Source organism: Protopterus annectens, chromosome 7.part1 (assembly GCF_019279795.1).
Source record: "Protopterus annectens isolate FY-2018-M chromosome 7.part1, PAN1.0, whole genome shotgun sequence".
NCBI classification, from domain to species: Eukaryota; Metazoa; Chordata; order Ceratodontiformes; family Protopteridae; genus Protopterus; species Protopterus annectens.
In genome coordinates, this window is record NC_056740.1 from 300873041 (window position 1) to 300891441 (window position 18401).

General features: G+C 37.7%; 1 protein-coding gene across 4 annotated transcripts in view; it reads left to right on the forward strand.

Moving 5' to 3' along the window:
• LOC122807740 (laminin subunit beta-1-like) overlaps positions 1-18401 on the forward strand; it is a 2263691-nt gene that overhangs the window by 1818699 nt on the left and 426591 nt on the right. For all 4 annotated transcript variants that reach the window (XM_044078727.1, XM_044078725.1, XM_044078726.1 and 1 more), the window contains one exon: positions 201-404. In XM_044078727.1, the coding sequence (XP_043934662.1) occupies positions 201-404 (204 nt within the window). The remainder of the gene's footprint in view (positions 1-200; positions 405-18401) is intronic.

Sequence of the window (18401 nt, forward strand, 5' to 3'; positions counted from 1 at the left end):
TCATATTTTATTTCTGTTGTTCCATACTCTACTCATTGTATCATGATAAACAGCTGTTTTAACTTTTCTGTAAAAAATAAAAAGTAAGCTGCTCCAGTACAGGTTTAAATCTAACCAGCAGGTGGCAGAAGAAACCAACAGCAAAATAGTCTTGCTCTTTGCTGTTATTTAATGATGAAACCATTTAATTTGTTTTGCAGGTTTGTGGAAGTCCCGGTCACCACAGCTGTCAAAATGCCCAATGTGGTGGTGCCAACTGCAGAGATGACTGGGGTAATCGCAAGTGTGGTGGAGATGGATGCACAGGTGCTCTCCCTGTTTCCATGAAAGCTCTGAAGTCTGTACAGAATACTTCCAAACAACTGACCGAAACAGCAGAAAAACTGAGTAACACTGAACGAAAGGTATAGCATAACCATTATGCTATGTTAGTTATCTGTTTGTTGTTATTTAAATATCAACTGCTTTTAACTTATATAAGGCACAGTTTTTTTCCTGCTTCTAACAGTTTCGTAACAAGCCAAGTACCAGTGCTATATTTACACACGTAACAAGGAATGGGCACTTGGAGTAGTGTGGGTATTAATCTATAAAGAAGAAAATTCTGCTGGTGGGTATATATATGTTCAACTTTTATAAGGGGCAGTGAGTACAAAACCAAGAAGGTGATTAATAATGCATAATTATTGCATGGTGTGAATGAAGGTAGGCATTGATTACATATGAAACAATTGAATAAAAGACTAGAGCTGGACGATCCAAGGATTTTTATAAATTCAACTCTGTTTTGTGAGGGAATCAAACTCTGTCCTAATTCCTTTTTTCTCTTTATTTACTTCAAATATGTTGTAGTATAAATCACAGTGACCCAGAAACCCTTTACAGAGAAGAATTCCCAAGGTAACATACACACACACACACACACACACACACACATATATATATATATATATATATATATATATATATATAGATAGATATAGATATACTTCAACACGGTGCAGTCAAGACCATGGTATACATTGGCTGTAGCAGTACACAGGTTATAACTCATTCAAGCCTAAAACACCTTTTGGTATACCTTCAGTTAACACCCATAGATCCTTAGAGTATCCAGACCTTTTTTGGATCCATCTGTAACAAAGCAAGTTATCAGCTAATAATTGACAGTATTAGAAAGGGCAAGGACCTATTAACAAAATGGCACTAAGACTGATAATGTACAATGTAATGAATTAGAGAAAGTAATCACTATTTGCTATGTATAATTCATATTTTCAATTTATGTTCATATTTTCAAAACTGAAAGCCCTACATACTATTGAGGGGTGTAGTGTAAAGTGCCATGTTAAGGGAATAGGAAGATTAATTGTTAGTGCCCATTTATATCGGTCTATATTGGAGATATTGCTAGCTGTTTCTTACAAATTGTGATAATAAAATACATTTCCATATGTGCTTAATACTTCAAAAACCAAGTGACATACAAACTATTACATGGCATCAGGTAAAACCTTAGATGTTGTTGAAGAAAATTGTCCTTGATATTTGCACTGTAAGTTCCACAGCTTGAAAGATATTCAGTGTTCTTTATATTAATATAATACAATTATGCATATGTTTTCATATTTCTGCAAGTATCTCAATAAACATGCACTCAGAGAGGAAGTTCTAGTTGTGTGAAAGCTTATGTCTTATTAACAAAAGGATTCTAACAATGTATTACCAGGTTGTTCAGTTTCCAAGATATAGCAATTTATTTGTGAAAGTTTAGAAAAAATATAATTCTGGTTTTCTGTATTATGGCATTAATGGAAAGATTATGAATGTACCAACTATTATCACTATAAATAGTGCTGAAAAGTTCTAAGTCTGATCTACAAGGAAATGGCATGGAGCCATGAAACTTATAAGTTATTCAACATATAAACCCTGAATTTCAACACACTTGGCACATCATGTCTGAAGTTTCTGTAACCCTGCTAAAAAAAGTTTTAAGTTGGGTCATTGAAATACTGCTCCACTCCTGCAATCACCTCCAAATCACTCGAAAAGTGCCACCATTTCAAACTCTTTTTAAGATTTGTAAACAAGAAATAGTCAGATGGAGCAAGATCTGATGAGTAAGGGGGATGGTCTATGCACTCAAATCCAGATTTCATCAAAACATCCATCATTTTGCCAGTCTTGTGAAGAGGTGCAATGTCTTGTGAAAAGACAACTCCTTTCCGCAGCTTCCGTCTGCTTTTTTCTTTCAATGCTTCCTTTAATCGGCACAATAAGTTCATAGGTTCATAGGTTCATACTAGGCTATCTGCCCTAGGGCATTTATAAGCCTAGCCAGAGTGTGTTTGGCTTTCGCCACCCATTTTACATTAATTTTGCTATGCCCTTTTTCGAGGTTAGTATACTGTGCCTCTGTCTAACAGTGACACAGAAGTGATACCCGGGGTAAACCTACTATCTCCCATCCACTCATCAAGATTCCTCTTGAAGAGAGTCAATGAGGGACTCTGCCTAACCTGGACTGGGATTTTATTCCAGAGTGAAGGGAGCCTCTGGGTTATGAATCTGTCCCTCCAGCATGTCCTATTTATTTCAGTGCTGAGGTTCAAGTTACAGTAGAATTCTGCATTAACTGTTTGACCCCTTGGAAGATAGTCATTATAACACCTTCCTGATCCCTAAACACTGTGACCATGACCTTTCCTGCTGACTTTTGGGTCTTGAACTTCTTTGGCCTTGGTGAACCTGAGTGCGGCCATTGCATGGACTATTGTTTTGTCCCAGAATCATAGTGGTATAACCATGTTTCATTAACAGTAACTAGTTGTTCCAAAAAGTTGTCACCAGCTCAACAGAAATGCAGCAAAATCAACTTGGAAGTGTCCACTCAACTTCTTTCCTTGTCGGTATTCAAACATTTGGGCACCCACTTGGCTGACAGCTTCTGAATACTTCAGGTCTCTTAGAGATCATCATGTGCGACGGATTTCACTTACCAGTGGAATGTCATGATCAGTTGCCATGACAATAGATTCTGAAATCTTCTTTTTTTATATTCTGCTTGTACTCCAAAAAAGTATCTCCACATTTTTGTACACTGTTGTGAAAACTGCACCATTTCTCATGAATGCTGCATGGACTCACATTATCACTCCCAGCACAGTGATGACATGAGTTGGGGTTACCTGCCCATCTACTCTGATGGGAAGCAAATAAGAGACACTCAGAAATCCTTAACATTTACACACCAAGTCTGTGTTCATTAAGTATTAACTGAATAGCCATTCCCTTAGTTTAAAACTGCTGTACAGTCAGAAGCAATGAGCGGTGGAGAGAAAAGGAAATATAGCCATGTCCCCTTACCCTGTTATGCAGACATGTATTTTGTAAAGGGAAATGTATAGCCATGTCCCCTCACCCTGTTATGCAGACATGTATTTTGTAAAGGGAAATGGGTACATCAACAGAAAAAGGCAGCAATAACAAAAAATAAAAAATAAAAAGCTTGATCCTTCTTCTTATTGAGGAAAGCCAAGACAGGATCTGCTTCCTCCCCCAGCCGCATATCACAATAGAGTACCCATCAGAAACTCAATTAACTCAGTTCCAAAATGGTTATCAGCTGTAACATGCCATACTTCATTAGTCTGTTTTCACATATAATCATTATTGTATGTGAAAATAAGATTAGGCTAGACACTAGCTACCAGTGGATATTTCAAAATAGTGAAAGCTGAATGCAGGCTGTGCATTCAGTTTCATCAAGATGCACATGATCTTTAAGCCAGCAAAGCAAGGAAAAAAGAACATTTGCTCTTTTGATCATTTCATATAATTAATTATATATATATATATATATATATGTATATGTGTATATATATATATATATATATATATATATATATATATATATATATGTATATGTGTGTATATATATATATATATATATATATATATATATATATATATAAATAAAATGTGTGTTATTTTCTGCTACAAAGCATCACAACCCCCTGGTACCCCACCTCCCAGACATATCACAATCAGCTCCAAATACATGTACATCAAGGGCAAGATTATTCGGTCTACAGTGACCTCAGCCAAAAGAAGTAATCTCTGATTGCCTGCTGAAATCAGAATTTTAGGTGCTTTCTCTACAGCATCTGACATGCATCCAGATGGAATATGTTAACATTTAAATGCCACGCATGTTGTGAGATCATCAACATATTCATTTTAACACTATTTTAAGTTATTTTATTACATTACATATCTGTATGGAAGCTGTATTTAGATTTATTGAAAAGAATGGAAATAAAACTGCCTTGTTTCAACTAGTAGACATTTTAAGTCTGTTTTAAACCAAGAGTTTGCCTTGTGAAAGAAATTAATTTTGCTTGCACTCTGGGCCTGTCAGTATCCTAGGGCCCAATAAATGTTTAAAATGAATGTCCGTCTATCTTCTTTTTTTTAATTGTTTGAATTGCAGTATGTTTGCACCCCATTTGAATGGGCTGCACTGAGGTAAGTGTAGTGCAGAATGTACTCCACCGATGCCAGCCTTTGGAATTAAACCATGAATATAAAATTAGTTTCTCTGTATTATCCCACTTATATATCTAATTGCCTATGTTATCCACCTTATATATCTGTCTGTATTATCCACCTTATATATCTAACTGCCTGTATTATCCACCTTATATATCTAACTGTGTCACTCTGTGTTCTACATTACTGCTGTTACTTGCCCATAGCTACACTCTGAGACACAACAAGTTAAATACTCTGCTGATATAGCTGCTTCTCTGATCTTCTAATATTGTGGAGTTGTTACCATCAGAGTATCTGATACAGTATGTGCTATAACTTCTGCTGTTATCATCTCACATGTGTCTCTGTCTTGCTTGCCTTACTTGTCACTTTAAAGTTCTTTTATGTTGTGATAGTTACTACTACCTCTACCACTGGCAGTATTCTGTAACCTTTTTTTGCATAAGTTCCTTTGCATTTATTAACTAGGTTTCTAAATATATATTATGAGTCATCTAACCTCCATAAGTAATAACTCATACGGCCAACATGTAAAACAAGACCATCCTGTATCTCTCCTGTTGCCAGCCTTCTATATTGGGTATTCTTACTCGGGACCTGCCTAATGCTCACAGACAATGATCTACTACTAAACATACACAATATGATCTGTGGTAGGTGCAAGTATCATCAGAACACAAAGGCTACCCTCTCACCCAAAAAGATGGTCTGTAAGCACCTATACCCACAGCTCTCAACTGTCCAGATTTTTGCTTCATATTTGTGGTCTGTTCCACATGCAGTTTGTGTTTTTCTGGCAAATCTTTGGTTGAAATCCCTAAATGACAGCCATTTGAGTTTCAGACTTCACATCCTCCAGAAAATGCATGATAATATAAAGACTGTTATTCTGTCAACTTTATTAAGTTTTTAAGAGCAATATTTCAAACTTGCCCCTATTTTGGGGCCTATGTTCTCCCATTATTTTTGGATTTGCCTAGAATTCTTGTGCTGAGAGGTTAAGAGGCATGTCTACACATCTGCACAAACATACCAAACTGACAGATGCTGTGGCTGTCAAAAACACTTCCAAAGCCATGTACAGCCAGGAAATAAAGTCTTAGCAGGAGATTACTAACACAACATCATCACCCCCACAGACACATCAAAGAGTGACCAGGCTGCAGATCATTAACCTTTAGATGCCACTAAGTTGCAAATACAAATAGAAATGCCTTAGTAATTAGTGACTACATTGTCTGGAACAGAGACTCCATACTTACAAGTTGGACAAAGACATTATAGCAATTAGTTGTCTCTTTGGTGTCAACATCCAAGACATTACAAGGCTCATCAGTCCCTCATACAGAGAAAATAGGAATACATCCTAGTGGTAGCCCATGTGGGATTGAATGACTTGTGATACTCAACCCTCAGGTACATGCAGGGAGACATGTTAGATCTCACTATGTGTATTAAATTCAAGCATGACTGGTTCTGACAGGAATCCTACCTTTACCCAGAATGATTGATGCCTAAATGCAAACAAAAGATAATTAGCTTCAACAATTGCTTAAGTAGCTGGTGTCATTCTGGTATGCATTGATGTGGAATAAAATTGAAGGTGGGACAACTTCCCAAGTGATGGTCTGCACCTCTCATTTCATGGCTTCAGTTTAGTGGCCAAAGGCCTTGCTACCCCAATAGTGCTTTTTAAGGCCAAGTCTGGCTACTAGACTATATCAACATTCATTGGTTCATAATTAAGTACTAGGCAGTCAGTCTGCAGTTCAGTAAAAGCCAAAAACCCATATTTAACATTTCCCTCCAGCCTCGGGGATGACAAAATACAATATCAGAGAAGAGAATTTGAAGAATCTGATCAAATTATCTAGGTTTCCCTTCAAGGCGGCATGGGTGCTACTCTACTTTACATGTAGGGGAAGTTTGTTCCAGAGCTGAGGGATATTTTGGGATATGAACCTATCATGCCATTTACCTTATTCATCTACTGGTGAAGGTTTGGGTCTCAGTGCCTGAATACTTAATAATAAATTGCCAGATCTTTCAGACTCTACTGCAACTTGAATCTGAATAAAATACAGTTGTTTTAATCAATTTTAGTCACTTTTAAAACCAAATTTTGATTCAGAAGGACGACTAGGTTTTGATTTCAACAGAATAATGCACATCTTTAAATTAGATGAAGAGATTGTAAACAAAGCATTTAGGGCCTAGCCATTTGAGCAAAATGGAATGACCTGCTATGTCAAAAAACATGTTGAAATGCACAAAAGTTTTCCATTTTTTTTAAGTTAGAGCTATCATAATATAAATTGATGGAACAGAGATATTTGGTTTAACCAGCATAGAATCAATGTTGAACAGGCATAACGGCAATTTACTAAAGTATTCAAGAACTTGAAAGTAGACTACATTTTTAAGAAGTTTGGCAAGTCCAGAGAGCGGTGGATATAGGTTTCTCTGATTCCTGTTTGTGTGCATTGGAAAATGCTTTAAATTCCATGAGATCTGAAAATTTTATGATGAGATGATTTGGGCAGTTTTGTGATGGTTCAATGTTCTAGAAACATTGTTATAATTAGGACAGGGTATGTACAAAGACGCAGTGACACAAGTATAAACAGTGTTTGGACTCACAGAGGGGTTCCCAAGGGGAATTGGTGTACATCAGGGTTCAGCACTTAGTACATTTATATTCAAAATGATGATGGGCTACAGCCATAAAGATGTTGGAGGGGGCAAATCAAAAAGTTGCTGTATGCAGAAAATGTAGCACTATAGACTTTGAATAGAAACTATGGCAAATGATGGGGTGCTGGAATGCAAAACTGAAAGCACCAGAGATGAAACTAAGAACAGACAAGACACTGGTCACGGCAGCAAATGGGGATAATACTGAAGCAGAAGGGAACATAGTGGAGCATGTTAACCGCTTCTAGTGTTTGGGAGTTATGACTGAGAAGAACAGAAGTCTGGATGAGGAGGAGGTGAAAGCTAAAATCAGAGGTGTTGCATCAAACAGAAGAATGACAAATTAGCTGACAAGTAAGGTAAACAAAACAGTGTTGCAACTAGTGCTGTTGTAACTAGTGCTTCTATATGCCAGAGAGGCCTGGGCAGTGAAGGCAGAGTAGCTGAGGAAGCTTGAGATACTGGAGATGAAGTGCCTGAGAACGGCAGTAAGATACATACTTTGGGACAGATGAAAAAAATATGATATCAGAGCTTAGGTCAAAGTAGCCCAAGTTACAGAAAGTACAAAGAGAACAGATTACAATGGTTTGGTCATGTGCAGGAAAGCAGAAGATGATTAGGTAAAGTAAATTTGAGAGAGAGAGACAGAAAGAATGCAAGAAAAGGCTTGGACGCCCACCTAAGAGATAGATAAATTGTGTGAGAGAAGATATGAGACAGTCAGGCATGACTGCCAAAGGAGGTAAAAGAGTGACTGCATCAAGAGAAGTGTGAAAAGTTGATGTCATATCCAGCGCCATGTAAAAAAATGGTAAAAAAGGGGTTAATGATGATGATGATGTTTGTGACAAAGGGAGATATTGCCAGCACAGCTAACTGGAATTTTTTAAATAATTATATGTCATTTGTGAATATCAACATTATTTATGTAAGATGCTTGTGTTACAGCTATATTAGAACTGTATGTCATGTGTATATCAAAATGGTTCGTACAGCCGTGTTTGTTGAAAAGGTAGTTTATATGTTTGTGTCTGAAATGCATCCGCAGTGGCCCTACTGGAAGAGAACAGAAATGTACATGCACTATTGTAACTGTCTAAATGTATATATTTTAACAGTGGAAACTGGAATACAGAAGTTTAACTTCAGTCCAGCAAATTTTAGGAAAATAGCTGAAATTAAATTACTTTATAGTTCACGCAATAAAAGATGGTATCTTTCAGTTTTCAGTGCAGCTAGAGAGACAGAGTCTGCGCTGGAAAGCTTTCTGTATTGTCTTTAGGGTGAACTAATTACTAGTTTTGAAATGTAGGGGAATCTAATTGTTTTATGACTTCCAGCATCTGCAAAGATCTGAGGTCTATGTATTTTTGCAGGTAAATGCTAAATACTGCCAGCTTCCAGCAGTGGGGGTTTCACCTGGGAACTAATTGTCAGATGACAAGAAATAATGTCCTTCTGCAATAATGTTGTAGATGTTAATTTGATGAGTCTCTGAGAGAGACAGGGCATTTTGTATTCTGTCTTGGACCTGACAACTAGAAGATCCATTCACCACATCTGCCATGCTCTAATAGTAAGTTCTTAATGTGTAGTAATTCTTTTAGATTGAGTCAGGAATATAGTGAAGCTTAGTTTAGATATTTTTCTTTATTTATTTGAGATTGTCCAGCAATGTTGTTTTAAATATTTCCCGTGGTTTTGAATTCTGATGTCACTGTGAATATACCTATATATATATATATATATATATATGTATGTATGTATGTATGTATGGGTTCACTACATATGACCGAAAGTTCATATGACCAAAGCCAATTTGACTGAGACCAAATGACCGAAAGTTAATTTGACCGAAAACCCATATGACCGAAAAACAGCACTGGCAGGTATATGCCCTGTTCCCCACTGTAGTGCGACCTCGGAGTGAGAATATAAAGTTGGGGGGTGGGGGGGCATAGCCCCCCACATTTTGCAACCAGTTTTTACTGATGTTATATGTTTTAATGTATTGTTAATGGATACACATGTATGTAAGAGTGCATAAACTGCAATTATGTGGGGGGCTATGCCACCCACACCCCCCAATGTGGGGGCCTGTGCCCCCAGCACCCCCCCTAACAATATATTCTCACTCCAAGGTCACACTACAGTGGGGAACAGGGCATATACCTGCCAGTGCTGTTTTTTGGTCAAATGAGTTTTCGGTCATATGGGTTTCGGTCAAATGAACTTTCGCTCATTTGGTCTCAGTTAAATGGGCTTCGGTCATATGAACTTTCAGTCATATGTAGTGAACCCATATATATATATATATATATATATATTATATTTATATATATATATATATATATATATATATATATATATATATATATATATATATATATTTAGGGTTGTCTTGTTCTTTTATTATTAAATATATTTAAACCTTTTATTATGGCTGATCTGTGTAGAGATATTTAAGCTTTGAGAATGCTTGCATATTTATTTGAACCAAGAAATAAGGAGGAAAAGTGCTTAAAAACGACTACAAATGCATAAAAAAAGCACTCGGATAGCTGTATTCCACCCTTAAACACGTTTATTTCACAAGCACCACAAGTCCATGTAAAATCCACTAATGCTGAACACAAGCAGTACGTTTTCATCTACAACTACATCAGATGATTCAGCTTAACTCAGTAATCACTTTTATACCCCTACCAATTAGAATATAATTAGCTCCAATTAAATTCAAATATATTCACATATTTCACAAGCATTACTAAACCATACCCTACTAAACCATTTAAGATACATATCAAAATATGAAATACATAGATCATGAACAAAATAAATAACATATTCCCTATTACTTATGTTATAAAAGTATATCTAAACAATTTAAAAGCTATATTCTTTGTACCAAATGAAAGTCATAAAAGGTTTATCATATATAAAACAATGGTAACCTCTAGTGGCCAAAAAATATATATAAATGCTCTCACAATTGTATATAAATACATCAACAGATGTAAATGTTAAAAATGTTAAAAACATTTCTTATCTTTAATTAAATGAGATTGAGGGTGTTCAGATAATAAAAACCTCTTAAAACTCCTTAACATTTTTTTATTGTTAAATAATTTAATTAAAAAAAACTCAGAAATACTTTGAACAGAGACTAAAGTTTCGCTGTTCTTAGTTTCAATAGGGGGGCTAGGGAGACCTTTTCATTTAAACCCAGCCATTTATTGACTTAAAAAAATAATTGCCAAAATAATCTCTATATTCTAACTTGGTCTCCCACGCCCCCCCCCTCTTATGTCTACTTGTACTTCTTCTAACACAAAAAAACAAAGGAAGCATTATTACATCCTTGGGTGTGTTTATATAATGCATTCTTAATATTGTTGTTCTTAATTTCATATATATGTTCATAAATTCTTCTTTTTATGCATTTTTCAGTTTTGCCAACATAAAATCCTTCACATTTATTACATAATGCAATGTAAACCAGCCCTTTAGATTCACAATTAGAATACACCTTTGATGTAATATGCTTCTTCCTACTAGGGATAAAAATCTCTGAAATGTTAGACATATATGGGCATTGTTGACAAGACCCACATTTATATGTCCCAACTTTCTTGTTCCTTTTGCTACTACCCTTTCCTTCTAAAATATTCTTAAAACATTTCCCTTTCCTAAACACAAATTTTAAGGGCTTATCAAAACTAAGATTCAAATCAGAGAGTCCACAAAATTTGTCCCACTCTTCCTTAATTATTTCTTTAATAGTGTTAGCATCTCCGCTATAATCCAAAATAAAAATGTTCTTGTAACTTTCTTTCAAATTATTATTGGAAGTATTGTTCCCCCTCTAATACGTCATCTTTATCCAGAATGGGTGCAAATTTATCCTTTCTGTGTTTAAGGACCTCATTAAACATTTCCTTTAATAATACTTCAGGGTATCCTCTTTCTAAAAACATAGAGCTTAACAACTCTTTCTTCCAAGAAGTCAGTATCCTCTGAGGTCATCCTGCTACCCCAAACATATTGTCCTTTCACAATACCCTTTTTCTGAGAATATGGATGTTCATAGGTTCATAGGTTCATACTAGGCTATCTTCCCTAGGGCATTTATAAGCCTAGCCAGAATGTGTTTGGCTTTCGCCACCCATTTTAAATTTATTTTGCTATGCCCTTTTTCAAGGTTAGTATACTGTGCCTCTGTCTAACAGTGACACAGAAGTGATACCCGGGGTAAACCTATGATCTCCCATCCACTCATCAAGATTCCTCTTGAATAGAGTCAATGAGGGACTCTGCCTAACCTGGACTGGGATTTTATTCCAGAATGAAGGGAGCCTCTGGGTTATGAATCTGTCCCTCCAGCATGTCCTATTTATTTCAGTGCTGAGGTTCAAGTCTCTCAAGCGCTTAGTTCGATGGGATTTGGATTTTCTGAGGTGCAGCATGTCCATTAATTCTGGGTTGGACATGGCTTTATATGTCAGGCACAGATCACCTCTGAACAGGCGGTATGCCACTGAGTAGAGCTGGAGTTTCTTTAACTGGGCAGCATATGGCATCTGTTTGTGCCCTTTGATCCTCTTGGTGAGGTACTTTTGGGGTCTTTCCAGTTGCTGCAGGTGTCTGGTAAGGTACATCCCAAAAGGGGCATTGTACTCAATTATGGGCCTGATGAGGGATGAGTAAAGAGGCACGATGACCTCCCCTGATCTAGATGTGAATCCCTTTATGATTAGGTGGGCTATATAAAATGTTTTTCTAACCACTTTGGCCACGTGGTTGTCAAATGAGAGATTGCTATCAACTTGGGTCCCCAGGTCCCTAATTACTTCTTCCAGTGCCAATGGATTACCACCTATGTGGTAATTTGTGGGCACTTTGTTTTTGCCAAAGGGGATGACTATACACCTTTTGGCATTTAGCTTGAGGCCATGGCTCTGGCACCAGTTGTCTGTTTCTATGAGGCCCTTTTGGAGGATGCTTGTGTCGGCTGGAGAGTCGATTATGGCACCCAGTTTGCAGTCATCTGCGAACTTGGTCAGCCACAGTCCTTCCGTGTTGGCCTGTACCTCCGAGAAATATATACCGAACAAGAGAGGTCCCAGGACTGAGCCTTGTGGGACACCATTTGTAACTGGTTTGTAGTCTGACATGGCTCCAGCAATTCTAAATATGTGGGTTCTGTCCTTGAGCCAGTTTGCAATCCATCTAGTGACATAGGGGTTTATATTTAAGCTGGTGAGCTTATCTATAATGCCCGAGTGGGGTATTGTATCGAAGGCTTTTGCGAGGTCCAGGTAGGCTGTGTTGACCACCTTCCCCTCGTCAATGGCCTTGGTGACTGTTTCAAAGAAATCAACCAGGTTTAAGAGGCAGGATCTGCCCTGAACAAAGCCGAACTGGGTAGGATCCAGTGTCTGTAGGTCCCCAATATCTTTATTTATGAGGTCCATGATGATCCTTTCCATAGCTTTCCAGACCAAGCTAGTCAGGCTTATGGGGCGATAGTTTCCAGGATCCGTTGAGGCACCACCTTTATGGAGAGGGACCACTGTTGCTGTACGCCACTCTTTGGGCACATATCCTGTAGTAAGGCTGAGATTGAACAGTAGTTTTATGTTTGGGTTTAGCTCTTCTTGAAGTTCATGTAGGCGCAGCCGGGACACCGTCTGGTCCCATTGATGCTGTGTTTTTGCTTTGGAGAGGCGGCTCTTACCTGAGCATCTGAGATGTCAGGGGCAGCACTCTGCTGGGATAGATATTTGCCCTTTTGGTGGGGGGGGGTTTTTGCGCTGAACCTGTCAGCTAGGATGTTGGCAATGTCTGTGGGTTCAGTGTATTTTTGTCATTTTGGACTAATTCTGAGCATATCTGGGAATTACCACCCAGGTTCCTAACATAACTAAAGAAAGCCTTGTGATTATCCTTAGTGTCCTGTGCAATTTTTCTCTCGAAGCTGGCCTTAGACAATTTTATGAGTGCCCGTAGTTTTTGCTAATACTGATCAGTGATGCCTTCCCTTTTGGGATTTTGCTCTATCATTTAGTAGCTTCCTCCTTCTATTGTATAGTTTGTTTATGGCTGGGGTCCACCAGACAGGACATCTGCCTTTGGAGGATTGGGTCTTGGTTTTATTTGGGATCGCATGATCCATGCATTCCTGAAGGTGTTCATAGAATGCGTTTATAAAGGATTCTGAGGTCTGGGCCGTATTTTCCACAGGCCCGGGGCTTTGAAGGATTCCACCTCGGTTTTGAGGAGTGTGAAATTTGCTTTAGAGAAGTTTTTCACTGTGATTTTCTGGGCAGGGGGTGGGGTCGGGATGTGAATATCCAGTGAGATTAGTTTATGGTCTGATCTTACCAGTGAGGGATACACTTCTGGTCTGGAGCATAGAGTCCCCATGTTGGTGATGATCAGGTCCAGTATGTTTTCCCCTCTTGTGGGAGTAGTAACAAGTTGTTCCATAGCATTTGAGTTTATAAATTCTAGGAACCTTTGGGCTAGGGTGTTGGAGCTAGAGTAATGCTCCCAGTCTATGTTTGGGTAGTCAAAGTCGCCCAATATAATGGTGTTTGGAGAGACCTTCATATTTTCCAGTGTCCTCAGGAAGGCCGAGTGGGGTTCCTGGGTTTGGGAGGGTGGTCTGTAGCAGGCTATAAACTGGAAGGCAGTTTTACCCACTGTTAGTTGCACATGGATAGTCTCTGATGCTTCGTGCTTTGCCACCAACCTGGAGGTGTGGGTATCTTTGATGAATATCGATGCCCCCCCTCCTTTTGTGGTTCGGTCCAAGTTTTGGGGCCGAAAAGTATGGTATGAGGTATAACCTGGTAGTGCTGGGGTGCTCTCGGGAGCCCTGAACCAGGTTTCTGTTACTGCACAGATATCAATGTTCTCCATGCTAAGGAGAGTTTCGAGTGCATGCATCTTGAGGTTTAGACTTCTGGCGTTGAGTAGCATTACTCTTAGTTTCTTATCCCTTGTGATAACTATGGAGGTGGGTTTGTCTTTTGAGCCTTGCCTAAGTATGGGGGTAGCAAGAGCCTTTGCCAATATCCGAAAACCCAGGGGTGACAGGTGCAAGCCGTCCCTAGCGAAGCATCGTGGCTTGTCGAGCATATCATCCCAAGCTGACAGGCATTGGATCCCCTTTGAATGACACCAGTACTTAAGCCAATTGTTGAAATTGATCATCTTGTCTTCATATTGTGGCATAATTCTTGGTGAGGGTAAGATGCTACTCAAGGTCAGGGTCATACCGGCCTGGGCTACATGCTCAGAGAGCTCCTTTATGTCTCTTTTCATGTAGTCCAGGGAGGTACGTCTCAGGTCATTCACATCAGCATGGACAATGACTGAGTCATATTTGTACTTGCCTTGGAGTGACCTGAGTGCTTGTGTTATGTGGCGGATCCTAGTGCCCGACAGGCTGCTCACCGTGACCCTCTCCTTGTTCAGCCTGGTGAGCGGGACGTCAGTGTGCCTGATGGTAGAGTCACCTATTACAAGTGTATCAGGTGTGTTGTTTAGTCTTAAGGGCTGTGACTGTTCGGCATACTGACTTTGTAAGATATGTGTTGCACGTGTTTTGTTTTGGGGTAGCGGTTGCTTGGGTGTCTGCTTTGGAGGTCTCTGCTGCTTAGGCAGTTCTTTATTTAGAGCCTCCGAGTATGTTTTTGTGTGATTATGTGTTTGGTTTGCTGTCATGGTAGGTCTATGTGAGACTGGAATTGTAGTGAGTGTGGTTTCCTTCTCCTCCTGACTGGTTATGCCAGTACTGAGTTGAGAGAGCTTAGCCTCCAGTTTGGCTATATGGTTGCATCTCTCACGTGTTGGAATTTGTTGGGAGGAGGAAAGGGTTGTCTGTGTACATGAGGCAGTTGTAACATTGCCTCAAGATTCCCAGATTCACCAGCTGGACCAGAGAGGAGATTGACAACTGACCTTTGGACATGCTAGAATAATATTGGGAATTCCTTAATAATTGAAAACAAGGGCTGTGCACTCTGATAGTGTAGAAAGGAGTTGCAATATGTATCCTTCCTATAAACTTTCGACAAAAATGTATTATACACATTATTAATCGAAATGCTAACATCTAATTAATCTATGTGTCCATAACCTATTTTGTAGGTAAATTTCAAAAATTCGGTACTATTGGAAATGTACTCAAAACAATTCTCTAAATTTATTGTCGCTTTCCACCCAAAAAAGACAGATGTCATCCAAGAACCACTTATAAAGTACCCAACATTCTTTATATTTGGAATTAAAAACAAATTTACTTTCCCACCATGAGAGCACTAGGTTTGCAAACGTGGGGGCACACATGGCCCCCATTGCTACACCTTCCAATTGCCTAAAAAAATTCTCCCTCAAAGTAACTAAAATTTATATTTGAGGACAATTTCCATCAACACTAAAATAATGTATATATCTTTCTCACTGAATTCTTTAGCACTTCTTAATATTTCTTCCAAGAATTCTAGCCCTTCCTTATGAGGTATAGTTGTAAAAAGATTGATAACATCTTTAGTAATAAAAATCATATTTTTCTGAAATAAATCATTTCATATATTTCTAAGGAATCCCCATGACACTTTCACTACATTGAGGGCATATATAGAAAGATTTTTAAGTTTTACATCTAAATATTTTGCATAAAGGCTGTTACTGACTGACTAGCTGCCACAATAGGTCTCATTGGTGGGTTAGTTAAATCTTTATGCACCTTTGGGATTCCAAATGTAACAGGTACTTTAGGTTCATTATTATACAACAATCTAAATGTTTCTGTATCAATACATCCTTCAAGCACTAAGTCATTTAAGGCCACATATATCCTTTTATATCCAATATTTATTTCATTCACAGAGACTTTAGAATATTAGTCACATCTAGTAAATGATCCATCATTTTACTTTCGTATATAATGTAATCCATCAATACCGTTCCACCACCCTTATCTGGCTTCATTACCCCAGCAAATTTATCACGTAGAGTGTCTAACAGCAACCTTTCCTCTACTGTTAGGTTTGACCATACCCTATTAATAGAAAGTTTTTCTCTTCATTTATTTTCTAACATGCTCTCAAAATTCTTTAACTGTGGATGTAATGGAGGGGTCCACACCCTCTTTTTTTCTTTAAACTTCTGTCTATGTACTGTACCTCTTTTAATAATAGTTCCAAATTTTTCTTTCTAACAAACATTTTTAAATCCATCAGTAAATTACTAATTTCACATTTTCTCTTTGGAACAAATTTAAATCCTTTTGCAAATAGTTTAAAATGTCCTTTAGTAACTTCTATACTACTATAATTAAATATAGCGTAACCATTATATATTAATCTATGCCCTATTCTTTCTATCCCATCACTAATTTCATCCCTGTGTAATGAACTATTGTTAATGCATACGACTTTACTTAGTAAATCGGATCCCTTTGTTTGTTGTTCCACCCCCTCCATGATAATAATCTACAGTGGCTTTCTTTTGCAGTCTCTCGGATCTTTGGAGGGGGGGATATTCTACAGGGTCATTCATATCACCCAGTCCTTCCATCCCTTCATTGTAAGCTTCTTCAACACTAATATTAGATCTATAACCACCCTCCATTCTCTCATTCAGTCCCTGTCTGCTCTGTTAAAAACCCTTTCTTCTCTAGGGTAATTTGTATATTTTTTTGGCTTGGGTTAATGGGTATTAAGTGCATATTCATTTAAATCCATCTCCATCTTTCTTTTCTTCCTGTTAATATTAATCTTTATTTTTTTCATCTACATGCATCCTCAAATCACAATACTTCTTCTTTTCCTCATCAACAGTGAACATTAAATCATTAATCACACAGTTGTTAACACTATTAATTCTATCATTCAACATTTCCATAACTCTCTCTCATTTTGTTTAATGATTGTCCTAAGTATATCAAAACCACATTTATCAAAGATATATAACAATTCTAAATGAAATTCCAAACCTTCCTGTACATTATTCGAAAATCTAAACGCCCTCAAACCTTTTGGTACCACTTTTAAACTAATACACTCTTTTAAGTAGGCATTATCAGCATTCAACATCTTAAATTTATACAATAAATCATGCAGCTTGTTTAAATTGTTGGAATAAGTGTTCACTGTTATCATCTGCCGATACAAATTTATCAAAAGTGACATTCTGCTTTAGCCACACATCCAAATTAAGTTCATTATGCCCAAAGTTCACATTTTGAGAATGAAAGTCACCTCTGTTGGTGTTCCCTCGAACACGTTTCTCTAAACTGCCACTCATGGGGGCCGTTTCCATCATTTGTAGCAGTTCCAGAGTCGTCCTGCTGTTAAAACATGAACAGTTAATATTTCCATCTTCACTGTTTGAACGCTGACGATTGCCTCCTCCATTATCCACTTTTCCTAAATGGCACACCTCATGGTAATGAAAAGTTGGAGGCGGGCCTTGTCAGCGAATGACAAATAGATTTCAAAATCTCGAAAAGCTGTGTCATCTGTCCACTCAGGTGCTCCAAAGATTTCTCCTTGCTATTTCCAACTGAAATAGCCACGGGGATACAATAAGCCCATCCATCCTCCAAACTGCACTCGAACCAAGAAATAAGGAGGAAAAGTGCTTAAAAACTACCACAACTGAATAAAAAAGCACTCGGATAGCCGTATTCCACCCTTAAACATGTTTATTTCACAAGCTCTACAAGTCCATGTAAAATCCACTAACGCTGAACACAACCGGTACATTTTCGTCTACAATTTCATCAGATGATTCAGCTTAACTCAGTAATCACATTTATACCCCTACCAATTAGAGTATAATTAGCTCCGATTAAATTCAAACGTATTCACATATTTTGTTTAGATGTGTGTTTAGATACTAAAATACTAAACTTTAGTCCATGTTAAAAGTACTTCTGAGGTTTTTTAATTAAATTATTTAACAATAAAATATTTTTAAGGATTTTTAAGAGGTTTTAGTATCTAAACACAGTCATCTCATTTAACTGAAGATAAGAAATTTTTAATTTTAACATTTACATCTGTTGATGTATTTATACACAGTTGTGAGTGCATTTATATATATTTTTTGGCCACTAGAGGTTAGCATTGTTT